The sequence below is a fragment of the Plecotus auritus genome (assembly GCF_963455305.1).
Source record: "Plecotus auritus genome assembly, chromosome: 8".
In the NCBI taxonomy this organism is placed as follows: domain Eukaryota; kingdom Metazoa; phylum Chordata; class Mammalia; order Chiroptera; family Vespertilionidae; genus Plecotus; species Plecotus auritus.
This window is the reverse complement of record NC_137782.1, coordinates 61,085,519-61,099,213: the sequence shown is the minus strand read 5'-3', so window position 1 is coordinate 61,099,213 and position 13,695 is coordinate 61,085,519. Positions and strand designations below refer to the sequence as shown.

The following is a 13,695-nucleotide window of genomic DNA, read 5'->3' as shown; positions in this document are numbered from 1 at the left end:
CTCTGTTGGCAGGCCACAGCAGAGCAGATAGAGCTCCAGACCAACGGGCCTTTGGAAGGAACAGGAATGGGGTTAGAGGTAGCACTGGCCCTGCTCAGCCTGTACTCTCTGCCCCATTCTGCTTCAGTTTCCAGGACTGGAAGCAAGGACTGGGCCCTAGACAGCGGGTTTATACATGAGGCAACCCATCTCCCCTCCCTGGGCCAGTCATTCTTTGAGGGGTCATTGGGTCCCCTGGAGTAAATAAGAAGTTTGCCACAGTTTTAGGCACAGCTTTGCTTTTTATCTCATCATTGTACATTTTAATCTAACAGTCTAACAGCCCCACATTCCTCACCCCTGCCCAAGCCCTCTCCCCCTTTTTCCCACCCCTGCCCAATCAGCATCACATCTACATCAGGGGCAGAAAGTCACCAGGCACCATGTGATTCCAGGAGGATGCAGCACCCGTGGCTGTCCCAAGAGGAGCACTCCCTGGAGTGTCCAGAGTCCAAGGAGGCCCAGGAAAGGAGAGGCGCGTGGGTTGAGTCTCATTGGAAAACCAGGTCTGCTGGGTCTCTGTCCCATTCATAATCTGTCTCTCTGGGCATGTCCCTGCCAGTCAAAGCAGCAGAAGAGCAGAAACCCCAGACAGAGGGACCTGTGGATAGAAAGGGGCCTTTAGCCCAAGTCCCACTCTGAGGGTGAGCAAGGCTGTTGGAATCCCCTTTCCAGCAGGCTGTAGAGATGCTCCTGGCTGCAGCTTCCTGACTGCTCTGTGATCCCACAAGTGCGAGGAGGGGCTCTTGTGACCAGCATCTTGGGGTTGTGCCACCAAGGAAGACAGAGGGCCAGTGCTGCTACCTGCAACCACAAGACTCCACCACCATGTCCTCATACTGCTTATAGACCACGTTGTTGGCAGAGTCAATGAAGAGGATGCTGATGGGACTCAGCCGCGTGGGCACACAGCAGGTAGGTGGCGTGGACTCGGGGTCCATAGAGTTCATCAGGGTCTGGATGACTGCATGGTTCGTGGGCTCCAGGTGGGAGCGCAAGGGGAACTCACATAGCCCCTCACAGTGGAAGGCCTCATACTCAAGGGGTGCGATGATCCAGTCATCCCAGCCCATGTCCTTGAAATTGACATGCAGCGCCTTCCGACTGCAGCGGGCCTTGGGGTTCTTGCTGGGCCGCTTGCCCTGGCGTGTGGCCAGCGGAGCCCTCCGTTTTCGCCGCTGGCTGAACAGGTACTCATACACAGTCTTATCATCCTGGCCGGAGCGGGCCTTAATCTCATTAAAGAACAGATCCCGTTTCTTGGTGCGGCCAAACACCAGGAACAGGGCCTTCTCATGAACCTGACGGGCAGCCCGGTCAAAGCCCAGGCCACGGAGGTCCACAGCCCGGCCCCGTTCCCAGGCCTCCAGCTCCAGGCACAGCTGGGCCGAGTTCTTAAAATTTCGGAAAAGCTTCCAGATGTCGAACACCTCCCAGCCAGATCCGTCCAGGCCTGGCACTGAGCGCACATCCAGCAAGGCTGCCGGCTGCCGGCTGCTGGGGCAGCTGGACAGCTTCAGCTGGGCAGCCCGCCCGCTACTGGGGGCCACTGGCTTGGCTGTGTCTGAGGGCTTCTTCCGCAAGATCCGCAGCTCGGCCCCTAGCAGCCCATCCTTCTCCAGGGCACTAATGTCAAACACGTACCTCTGCTTCCTGACCACAGGACCTCGGTCATCTAGAGAGAACACCCAGAAGTCATTCCCTGCAACCTCATCAAGAAAACCAGTCACCTCCGCCTCAGGGGAGGGCCAAGCCCGCTCCCCTCTAGAGAGCTTTCTTTAACCTCTTCCCCACTCTGAGAGAGGCCAAAACCCAACCGCGGAGAGCCTTTTTCAGAATAAGGAGCGTCCTACACAGCCTACCAAGGGTTGTTTATCTGTAGATGTGGCTGGGGTGATTTGAGTGGTTCTGGGTATTTGTGTCAATCACTGTTCATATCAGAAATCCACCAGCTTCAGGATTGCCTTCTACCTACCTCTCTCCTATCTGTTATCTAATATGATATCTCACTGGTGAAATAGGTTTGGCGGCATTGTAATTAAGCCTGTTTTCCCAGAGGGGGAACCTGAGGCTCAGAGAAGTTAGGTCTTGCTCAGAGTCACCAGCTAGGAAAAACCATAGTTGAAACACTAGCCTAGAACTTTTTATACTCAATCTGAAGCTGCTTCCACTACACCTTAAAGAAGATCTTCGTGTTCTCTTTTTACAAATGTGGCACAGAGAGGGGGAGTGACTTGACTATAGTCACACAGTGAGTTAATAACCAATTGCCCTGCTTCCCAGTCTAATGATTTTGTTGTGTATGTGTCTCACCCTGTTGGATGTATGAGTGTGTGTGTGTGTGTGTGTGTGTGTGAAAGTTTGTGTGTATGACTGGGTTCATATATGAGTAAAAAGTGACATGTCAGGTGTATGTATGATTTGGCTTGTGTCAAAATTTAAAGGGCATATGTGTGTGTATGTAAGAAGATTTCATGTATATATATGTGTAAGAAGGTGTGTACACACCTAAATACATATATATGATTCAGCATGTATGTACAAATATAAGGCTGTGTGTATGTATAAGAAACTCAGTAGTATGTCCGAATCAGCATGCCCTCTTTCCTAAATACCAATTTGCCATTGGGAAGCATTCATATATTGCTCTAGAAGGTGACTAATTAGGCCTTTAAACTCCCCATCTCCCCCTCTCTGAGCTCCCTTAGTGCTGGGGGGCACAATGACTTACTTTATGAGCCCCCAAGGGGTCACAGCTTTCCCTGACTGGGCAGGCAGCCAGGTCACCTCCCCCACCTCAGCCAGACCTGCTGCCTCTGTGGCTCCCCCGCCCTCTGTCATTCCCCCACAGGCCAGCTCTAATGAGGAGCCTCTCCCACTTGCTGACCCCTCCCCCACCCTGCCAGCCAAAGTCCTAAGACTCAGAACCAGAGAATATGAGCTGCAATCACACTTAGGGAGAAACTGAGGCCCTGAGAGGGGAAGAGACTTGCTGAGATCACACAGCAAGTTGAGAGGAAAAGCCAAGACAGTAATGCCAGGTGGGCAGAGGGAGAAATGAGGAAAGCAGTTATTCTCCCGGGTTAATGATAAAAAAAATTATCTGTTTAGGACAGGACATAAAGTGTCATATTTGAAGGGCTCTCAGAAATCACCCAGTCCAACCTCCATATAGTTATACAGATGGGGAAACTGATCCGGGGAAGGGAGAAGGAGATTTTCCAAGGTCACATTGTTAAACCCTAGGTCTGTTGTCCACTCCCAAACCCCGTATATCTGAATGTCATTCCATGACTCCAAGATGCCTCAGTTACTGTCTTCACCTATACTGCCTCCTCTGCCCCCTAATTTGAGGGCAAAGTTGCAGAACCATGAGTAGCTAGAGATTAATTTCTCTGCCTTCTGAGAAAACCTACAAACCCCTGGAGCCTACAAAGTTTGGCCAATCCACATAGGAACAGAGCATGGCCTGGTGATCAAGAGTCTTCGAGTCTGGTCCCCAACTCTGCCACCAACTGGCAGGTCTTGTCTCCTCTCTGGACTTTAGTCATCCCCTCTGCACCTTGCAGGAACTGGGCTTGGTGATCCCCAGGTGCCTCCAACTCTGACATGCCAGCAACCCAGAACCTGGTATGTGTGAGATAGTCCCAGATACCAGCCCAGGCCAGGTGCACACTCCGTCTCCCACCAGTGCAGTGCCAGGGCTCTGAAAGGCCCCTCCATGCATGCAGGTGCCCCTCCCTCTGAGCCGTGCCCCTGCCACCCCGCCCCCTCACCTTGCCCTTTGTCAATAAAGCTGGTGATGGTGTTGGCCAGGCCAGCCTCCAACTTCACGCTGCTGTTGCTTCCCTTTCTGTCAGCATCGGACAGCGTCCTGTACAGCGAGAGCATGTACTCGTGGGGCGTGATGGGGGGCGGGCGGAACGGCTCCTTGGGCTCTCGAGGGGCCCCAGGCTCCCTGGCCTTCTTCAGCAGGAAGGGGCTGGGGACAGCTCCTGCCTTTGGGGATACCTTACCCCCAGGAAGCTGTCCTTTTGGGGTCACAGTCCGCGTTGCAGCCTGCCTTGTCTGGGAAGGGTGTCCTGGCTTGGGTTCAGGGCCACCCGATCTGGGGGCCAGCTTTTTGGGTTCATCCTTCTTGGGCTGTGTCAGGCCTCCTGCCTGCCCGGTGCCCCCCTTTGCCCTGGCATTGGTGGCTCCCCCACCATAGCTGTGACCCCCTGGCCTGAATATATTCCGGGCCAGAGGGGGCCTCTCTTTGGCTTCTGCTTTGGCCAATCCTGGCCTGGTCCCCTGGGGTCTCTGGCCCAAGTCAGGGGCCCCCACAACAGTGCAGATAAATTCCAGGTCCAGCCAAGCCAGGTGCCAAAGCAAAAAAGTGAGGGGTTTGGAGAGTCTCATCCTCTGGCCAGCCGCTGAATGACACCAAAGAGAACGGCGGCAGCAGCGAAGGTGCCTCTGGTTTGGCAGGAAAAACCATGAAAGGAGTGGACCCTCAAAAGCAGCGGCAGCAGCAGTAGCAGCAGAAGGAAAGGCTTTCTCCTCAGTCTGAGACTCTTTAAGTCTGCCGGGTGTGTGTTTGTATCCAGTCCCATAGTGGAAATGCTCTCGTATCCAGACGTGCACCGTCTCCAGTCAGCAGCTGAAAATAACTCGTTCTTGAAAGGAGAAAGCCGACCGCCCCCTTTCTCCTGCACAACTGACTGAGGGCTTGAAGGAGGCTTGTATAAGGCTGAGGGATTTTTCCAAGAAGGAAGAATGGCGTAATGCTGCCTGTGTGCTCCAGTTTTTTTTTTTTTTTTTTAAGTTTTGAATCCTTTCCAGTGAAAATACTTCACACACACACACACACACGCCTGCAGGTGCTCAGAAAAATCTTTTACAAACCTGAACTCAGGAATTGGAAACGGAATTTCAACCCAAACCAATTTAATTACTCTCTGATGTCATGCTGTCTAAACTCATTTAAGTGCGATATATTTATGTGAAAAAAATCACCGCTGCCCTTTCGAGGCCATGGCTCACGGGGGCTCTTGGCACAGAGCCCCAAAGCGTGACTCTAGGCTTAGGGGGCCCCTCAGTCCATGGAACAGACTCAGGGGTCTTCACCTCCACCTTACTGGGCAGCCCACCCCACCCTCCTGAGGAGCGATGCTGAGGAATGAGCTCAAGGATCTTAAGCTCCCAAACATGAGGAGTGTGGGTTTTCAGCTAAGTCCTTGGGGTGTTTTTAAAGCAGTTTCAACTCCTGCGTCTAGTCTGGGGCCTGATTTGTTGTTGGGGGCAGCACAGATGGCAGCATTTACCCACAGTTTCTTTTATTTTAATAAACTTGTGGTGACCTAGAGACAGAAAAATATCAGTACCCACCACACCCCTCCCCCAAACGCCATTGACTGAATTCAGATGATCTCTTCAGGCATTGGAGGGCACTGCCACCCGGGAGCCCACTGCTTGGATAGAGGTATGTCCAGAGTGTACCTCACTACCACCCCAGGAAAGACAGACTAGGAGTTTTGTTGAAAAGGACTGGTTGAGTCCAGAGGCGGCAGACCCAGCCTGGGGCAGCAGCGGCCCCTGCAGGAGGCTGGAAAAATGACTTCCCATATGATGGGTTTCTGGTAGCTCTGGAAGAAGTCTGAAGTCCAGCTGGACTCCTGTGGGAAAGCTGTTCCCTTCACCTGGAATATCCTCCTTTAACTTCCACAACTGGAGGAAGTCCTCCTCATCCTGAGAAATTCATCCTGAAAATTCACCTCCTCTGGGAAGCCTTCCCTGATCCCCAGACAAAGCCAATGACCTCTTCTTGTACATTTCACTACACTTGTCACAATGTAAGAGGTATAACAGGGGTAGAAGCAGTAGTCAGGCAAGCTTCCTTCTTAATCTGAGATTCTTGGAGCCTGCCTAACAGAGATCTGTTCACACGCTAAGGTCACCAGACTGGTTTTCCAGCACAAGCTGACACACAGTAGAAGCAGCGCAGTGTTTGATGAATGAAAGATGAAACCCACAGCTGGGATATGCAGGTGCCTGACCAGCCCTTTCATTGTGATGCTCCTGGATCCTTGCTGATCTTCAGAGCGCAGCAGTAGAACTTGGCCATTTCAAGCTTCATTTGGTGCTTCTAGGTGAGAAACCCAGTAGAGCTCCACCACCCCATCTCAAAGGACCAATGCACACCAGGCACTCTTTGGGGAATCTTTGAGGAAGACTATCCCTCCTATATCCCATATTCACAACACTTGGCTTCCCTTTTGACTTGTCCCCACTTAAGCAGTCATCTCTGGCATTCCTCCCTCCTCTCCACTCCCACTGTTTCACCGTCTTCATCCTCCTCACTGCCTGTCCTACCATAATTCCCTTATGACTGGCTTCCATGCCTTGAGGATATCTCTGTTCCAACCCTCCCTCCCTCTAAAACATACCCAATGAAAAGTGCCAACTCATGTGCCCTCTCCTACAAGAAGCCTTCCCTCATCCGCCAGAAAACACACACTGCAGATTTGCCTTCACACATTTTCTGTGCTCCTTTCCACTTTGGTAGCTCAAAGATATCCAGTTCTGCCCCTGCCCCTTGTCTCAAACACAGTTCATTTCTTCCACTCTGTACTTTTTTCATATTTTAAATATATTTTTATTGATTTCAGAGAGGAAGGGTGAGGGAGAGAGAGATAGAAACATCAATAATGAGAGAGAATCATTGATCGGCTGCCTCCTGCACACCCCCTACCGCAACCCGGGGCACGTGCCCTTGACCGGAATCGAGCCCAGGACCCTTCAATCCGTAGGCCAACACTCTATCCACTGAGAACAAGCCAGCTAGGGCCATATTTTTTTAAAATCATAACTTAATTCCTCATAACTGTAATAATTTATTTACATATCTGTCTCCCTCATTAGATTATGACTAGACTGTAGTATATTTATCTTTCAATTATTCCCAGCGCTGGGCACAGGGCCCAGCACATAGCATATTCTCAGTATGTGTTGTATGGATGAATAAATCTCTAACTGGCCTTATATATGAAAGCCATCATTTTCTGCTTTAATATGTAGTTATTTGTAGACACACCATGCCTTCCCTGCTGGACTCTGAGTTCCTTAAAGAGAGGGATTCTGTCTTGCCACTTACTAGGAACTTTGTAAGGTCTAGTGAGTGAATAAATGAAGGGATGAATGAATCAAACATCAATATGCCTCGTGCGCCAGGTTTGATAAAGAGCAAGGACTCCGGAGCAAGCAGACCTGGTTGTGAATTCCACTTCTGCTGTATGGTTTAGTGCATTGTGTGATCTTTGGAAACCTCTAAACGTCTCTGAAACTCTGAACAGGGATCATGACAGTACCTACTCACAGGGTTTTTATGGGGATTCAATGAAATGAATCATAAAAAGTGATTAGCCTAGCACCTGGAAAACATTAATAACAGCTACTATTTACTGAGCACTCCAGTAAACTAGACTTAGGCCCTGGTATCCCACAGCATTTTTACCTTATGATGAAGGTATTGTTAGTCCCACATTTTGCAGATAAAGAAATTGAAGTTCAGAAAGGTTAAATTATTTTTTGAGCCTAATTCCTGCCTTGACACATTTTTTACCAAGGAATCCCAACCTGGCCTCTAGAAACACAAGAAGTAAAAGGGTAGTGGGACAATTATGATATTCTTGGCTTTCAGTCAAGGTCTCATCCAATGAGCTAGAACTTTGGGACAGGGATGATTCAGATCAGGGGCTATTGTTTGAAGACCAGGGGACCCCAGAGTGGGGTGGGAGCAGGGAAAGGGGACTCGGAGCTTACTTAGAAGGCCCTCTCCAGGGAGGAGCCCAGGAGACCAGCCTGGCTCTCACTATAAAGGTGACTAATCACTTCGGTCCCCTCTGGTAATTGCAACCAGATGCTGCCGCTGGCAGTGCTTCAGTCCTAACATGTTTAATTACTAGGACGTAGAGTCCCTCAGTCCCCCATGTCCCCTTACCTCCCCCTCTCCTGTCAGCAATATTAATGTCAAACTTGAGGGAGAGGATGGGAGCCTTGGGAAGCCACTGGCATGGAAATAATCTTTACAGTCCCTTCTACCATGTAGAGCCTTTAACTCTTGCACATGTTTACCCATCCATTATCTCATTGGCACTCCACAAAACATTCTCTTAAGGCCGGTAGGCAAGAATATTGTTATCTGCCAAAACCGGTTTGGCTCAGTGGATAGAGCGTCAGCCTGCGGACTGAAAGGTCCCAGGTTCGATTCCGGTCAAGGGCATGTACCTTGGTTGCGGGCACATCCCCAGTAGGGGGTGTGCAGGAGGCAGCTGATCGATGTTTCTAACTCTCTATCCCTTTCCCTTCCTCTCTGTAAAAAATCAATAAAATATATTAAAAAAAAAAAAAAGAATATTGTTATCCCCATTTCACAGATGAGCAAACAGTAAAATGAATAATAATAATAATAATAATAATAATAATAATAATTCATTGTTTTCAAACATTTACTAGTAGAAGTTTCGAAGTGGTTTTACATTCATTATGCTGTCAGAACCTCCCGAGATCTCTTGGAATCGGCCCAGCACAGCACAGTGACTAAGAGCATAGGCTCTGGGATCAGACAACTCAGTCTGTGTCCTGGCTCTGCCACGAACCAATTGGGTGACCTTGAGTATTCATTCATTTGTATACTTAATTATCCAGCAATTATATATTAGGTGCCTAACATATGGTAGGTCCTGGGCCTGACCACTGGATATCTAACAGTGGACAAGACAACCAAGTCTATGCTCACATTTTGTGAAAGAGACAGATAAAGAAGCGAACAAATGCATAGTTTCAGAGAATTCTGAGTACTGTGAAGAAAAATTAAGCAGTGTCAAAGGGATGTCTATTTTAGATAGGAATGTCTCTTTGATAGATGACATTTGAGCAGAGATGTGGATGTAGTGAGGGAATGAGCCATACAAGGGTCTGGGGAATAATCATTCCAGGTGGAGTAAACAGCAAATGCAAAGGCCCTGAAGCAGGAATGTGCTTGGCACATCTGAGGGACCATGAGAAGTTGGTGCATCTGAAGCAGAGTGAGGGGGAGAGTGACAGATAGGGTCAGATCATGCCAGAACCATGTCAAGTATGGCCTCACACACCAGAGAAGGAAGTTGGATTTTATTTTTAGTGCAGTGGGAAACATAATGAAGGGTTCTAAATAGGAGAGTTCTCTGATCTGTAACATAATGTTTGAGAGTTGGGCTATCTGCCTCCAAATCCTGGCTCCCCAATTCACCAGTCATGTAATTTCAGGCTAGTTATTTAATCTTTCTGTGCCTCAGTTTCCTTATGTATAAAACTAGAGGCCCAGTGTATGAAATTCATGCACGGGTAGAGTCCCTAGGCCTGGCGGGCGATCAGGGCCGATTGGGGCTTTCCTTCCATAAGCTGCCGGCCAGGGCCTTCCTTCATTCCACACTGCCCCCTGGTGGTCAGTGCACACCATAGCAAGTGGTCGAACTCTAGATCGGTTGAACTCCCAAAGGGACAATTTGCATATTAGCCTTTTATTATATAGGATGAGGATAATAATAATATACCTACTTCATAAAGTTGTTGTGAATTAAGTTGCTGTGAGTCAAGTTCTTAGAACAGTGGCTCCATGCATAGTAAACACTACATAAATGTTGGCTATTGTTTACATTAAAAAAAAAACACTTCCTGCCCTAACCGGTTTGGCTCAGTGGATAGAGCGTCGGCCTGTGGACTGAAGGGTCCCAGGTTCGATTCCAGTCAAGGGCATGTACCTGGGTTGCGGGCACATCCCCAGTAGGGTGCGTGCAGGAGGCAGCTGATCGATGTCTCTCTCTCATCGATGTTTCTAACTCTCTATCCCTCTCTCTTCCTCTCTGTAAAAAATCAATAAAATATATATAAAAAAAAAACACTTCCTGAACCTGCTTCTTTACCTATAAAATAAGGATAAAAATATCTGCTTCACAGACTTGTTATAAGAGCTAAATGTATTTATATATGTAAAGTGCCTTTCTTTTTTTCTCTTTCTTTCAGCAAATGGTAGGTGCTTGATAAATTATAGTTTTTTTAAAAAAAGATTCAGTTGTTAATATTGTTCCTGTTTCACAAATGAGGAAATTGAGTCTCAGAGAAGTTACATGACTAACAAAAGTTTGAATTGTTCGTTTGTTTGTTTATAGCTATAAAGGATGGAAGTAAAACTAAGCCCAGACCCCTGACTCTGAATCAATGCTCTTCCCACATTAAGGAAGAACTGACCTTTCTTGCTATCACCCTAGATGTTAGGGATCAGCTGGAATGAAGGCCTGGAATCCCTGACCCTCTATCTGTTTTTCTTCTAATCTGCGGGGGCTGGGCTGTCCTAATCCAGAGAAACCAGTCCTCCCCCAGCCATCCTTCTGGTTTGTGGTGTTTACATTCCCCAGGAATTGCCACAGTTCTCCTCCAGTAAGCTCTCAATGGCTCCCCCAGCTGAGCGTCTTGGAAACTGCACCTTGTCCAAGCGTGGGCCTTTTGTCCTAGGTCAGTGGTCGGCAAACTGCGGCTCGCGAGCCACATGCAGCTCGTGAGCCGCGGTTTGCCGCTCTGTTGACTAGTGAGTTTGCCCACCACTGTCCTAGGTCAACACATCTCACTTGCCACAGAAAACCAATCTGAAAATTATGTGTGGGTGTATGTGTGTTTCTGTCTCTTGAAGGTGTGGGGTGTGAACAAAGTAGCTATATATTGTTCACTTTTATTCTTTAAAATATTTTTTCCACCCTGGCCACTGTGGCTTAGTTGGTTGGAGCATCTTTCGTACACCAAAAGGTGGTAGGTTTAATTCCCTGTCAGGGCATATACATATCCAAGTTGCAAGTTCCATCCCTTGTTGGGGCACGTATGGGAGGCAGCTGATCTATGTTTTTCTCTTTCTCTCAAATTAAAAAAAAAAGTTATGTTTTCTTTTTATAAAAAAAAAAAAAGAAGAAGAAGAAGAAGAAGAATGCCCAGAACCTCCCAAGCTGCTTCCAGTTGCTTTTTAAAAAATATTTCTTGGCAGAGGCAGCAGGGCCTGTGGGCGCGGGGCGGCGATGTCATCTTGTGCCTGGCAGTCGGTTAGGGTTAGGGTTAGGGTTAGGGTTAGGGACGACCCCGGGGGGCGGGCGCGCAGGGGACTGGAGTCTGAGGAACAGGAGCCTGAGGAGCTGCTGCTGGAGCCAGAGCCTGAGCCTGAATAGGAGCCAGTCCGGCCCGTGCCCCACCAGGCGCCCCAGGCCCTGGGCCTGGCTCCGGAGTCCCCAGCAGCCAGGAGGAGGAGGAGGAGGAGCCGGGACTGGTCAAGGGGACCTGGGGGACGGCGCCATTGAAGACCCGGAGCTGGAAGCAATTAAAGCTGGAGTCAGGGAGATGGAGGAAGAAGCTGAGAAGCTAAAATTAAGAACGAGCCAAAACCGGTTTGGCTCAGTGGATAGAGCGTCGGCCTGCGGACTGAGGGGTCCCGGGTTCGATTCCGGTCAAGGGCACGTACCTTGGTTGCGGGCACATCCCCAGTGGGAGGTGTGCAGGAGGCAGCTGGTCGATGTTTCTAGCTCTCTATCCCTCTCCCTTCCTCTCTGTAAAATATCAATAAAATATATTTTTAAAAAATAAATAAATAAATAAAATAAAATTAAGAACGAGGTAGAGAAGCAGATGAATATGAGTCCACCTCCAGGCAATGCTGGCCCAGTGATCATGTCTATGGAGGAGAAGATGGAGGCTGACGCCCGTTCCATCTGTTGGCAATGTGGACTATGGTGCAACAGCAGAAGAGCTGGAAGCATATTCTCATGGTTGTGGTTCAGTCAACCATGTTACCACACTCTGTGACAAATTTAGTGGCCATCCCAGAGGGTTTGCATATATAGAGTTCTCAGAGTCAGTGAGGACTTCCCTGACCTTAGATGAATCCCTCTTTAGAGGAAGACACATCAAAGTGATCCCAAAACAAACCAACAGACCAGGTATCAGCACAACAGGCCGGGCGTTCCCATGACCCCCATGCCACCAACTACAACAGTTTCCCATCTCTTCCCCATCTCTATTCTACAGTGGTTTTAACAGCACGGGTCTTGTCTACAGGTGCAGGGCTAGAGTGACTTCATGGTATTCCCCTTACTTAAAAAAAAGTGTGGCCCTGGCCAGTTTGGCTCGGTGGATAGAGCAATGGCCTGCAGACTGAAGGGTCCCGGGTTCGATTCCAGTCAAGGGCACATGCCCAGGTTTCCGGCTTGATCCCCAGTAGGGGGACGTGCAGGAGGCAGACGATCAATGATTCTCTCTCATCATTGATGTTTCTATCTCTCTCTCTCTCTCCCTCTCCCTTCCTCTCTGAAATCAATAAAAATATATTTTTTTAAAAAACATGTTTGTATTAGGCAGAGAGAAAGGAAAAAAAGAGGAAAAAAGTGGGGGGGGGGCAGAGAATAAAAAAAAAACAAAAACAAAAACAAAAAAAAACAGAAGATGACCTTGATGGAAAAAAAAAAAAAAAAAACCACAAAAAGATATACTGTGGAAGGGGTGAGAATCCCATAACTAACTGCTGAGGAGAGACCTGCTTTGGGGGGTAGGGGAAGGCCCAGGGAGTGGGTCAGGGGGCTGCTTATTCATTCTGGGGATTCACCATGCACTCAACTCAACTGTGCAAGCTGCTCCCACTGTTTCCTTGTCCCACTTCACCCCTTTGGGGGCTGCTCAAAGGTAGGTGGGCATGGATGGAAGGAGGGATGTTTTTTTTAAACCCAAGGCTCTGGAAGGACACCAAACTGTTCTGCTGTCACCTTCCCTCCCTCTCTCCCTCACTTTCACAGTACCCTCCTGCCTGCTCCTGTCCTGCCAGGTCAACCACCCACCCCACCTCTCTTCTGGCTCCCTGTTCCTTCAGATTGTCTGGTGATCTACTTTGTTTCCTTTTGGGTTTCTTTTTCTGTTTTGAGGTTTCTGTAGCCGAATATATGATTCTGCTCCAGTGTAAATTCCCCTTCCCCCTGGGGAAATGCACTACCTTGTTTTGGGGGGTGTGGGGACTTTTTTTGTTTTTCAGTTTTGTTTTGTTTTCCTTTGCTTCCCCCCCCCCTTTTTTTTTATTTGGAGGGAATGGGAGGAAGTGGGCACAGAAAGGTGGGAGGTGGATTTTATTTTTCTAGCTCATTTCCAAGGGGTGGGAGTTTTTTTAAAAATATGTGTCATGAATAAAGTTGTTTTTGAAAATAAAAACTGTTTGGCCTTTTGAGTGTAAAATATGTATAGATATGTGTGTGTGTGTGTGTGTATATATATATATATATATATATATCTTTATTGATTTTTAAAATTTATTTATTGTCTAAAGTTTTACATATGTCTCCTTTTTCCCCACTTGACACCCCCCCCCGCCAAGATTTTTACAGAGAAAGGCAGGGAGAAGGAGAGATAGAAACATGGATTGGCTGCCTCTTGCACGCCCCCTACTGGGGATCGAGCCTGAAACCTGAGCATGTGCCCTTAATGGGAATCAAACTGGTGACCTCTTGGTATTTGGGTTGACGCTCAACTACTGAGCCACACTGGCCTGGCTCCAGTGGCTTTCCCATACAAACGGCCTGTCTTGCCTCATGCTGCAGATTTTCCTAAATTCTCTCA

General features: G+C 48.5%; 1 protein-coding gene and 1 pseudogene across 2 annotated transcripts; one reads left to right on the top strand and one right to left on the bottom strand.

Annotated features, from left to right (window-relative positions):
* Positions 1-839: 839 nt before the first annotated feature.
* Positions 840-4,440, bottom strand: GDF5 (growth differentiation factor 5; the record flags this gene model as incomplete). Its single annotated transcript, XM_080686456.1, has 2 exons — positions 840-1,714; positions 3,816-4,440. 2 exons carry the CDS (start codon positions 4,438-4,440, stop codon positions 840-842), a joined length of 1,500 nt encoding a protein of 499 aa, XP_080542582.1.
* A 6,683-nt stretch (positions 4,441-11,123) lies between these two features.
* On the top strand, positions 11,124-12,067 carry LOC308256558 (polyadenylate-binding protein 2-like; annotated as a pseudogene). Its single transcript has 2 exons — positions 11,124-11,496; positions 11,707-12,067. The product of its transcript is annotated as a polyadenylate-binding protein 2-like (transcript).
* Positions 12,068-13,695: the final 1,628 nt, after the last annotated feature.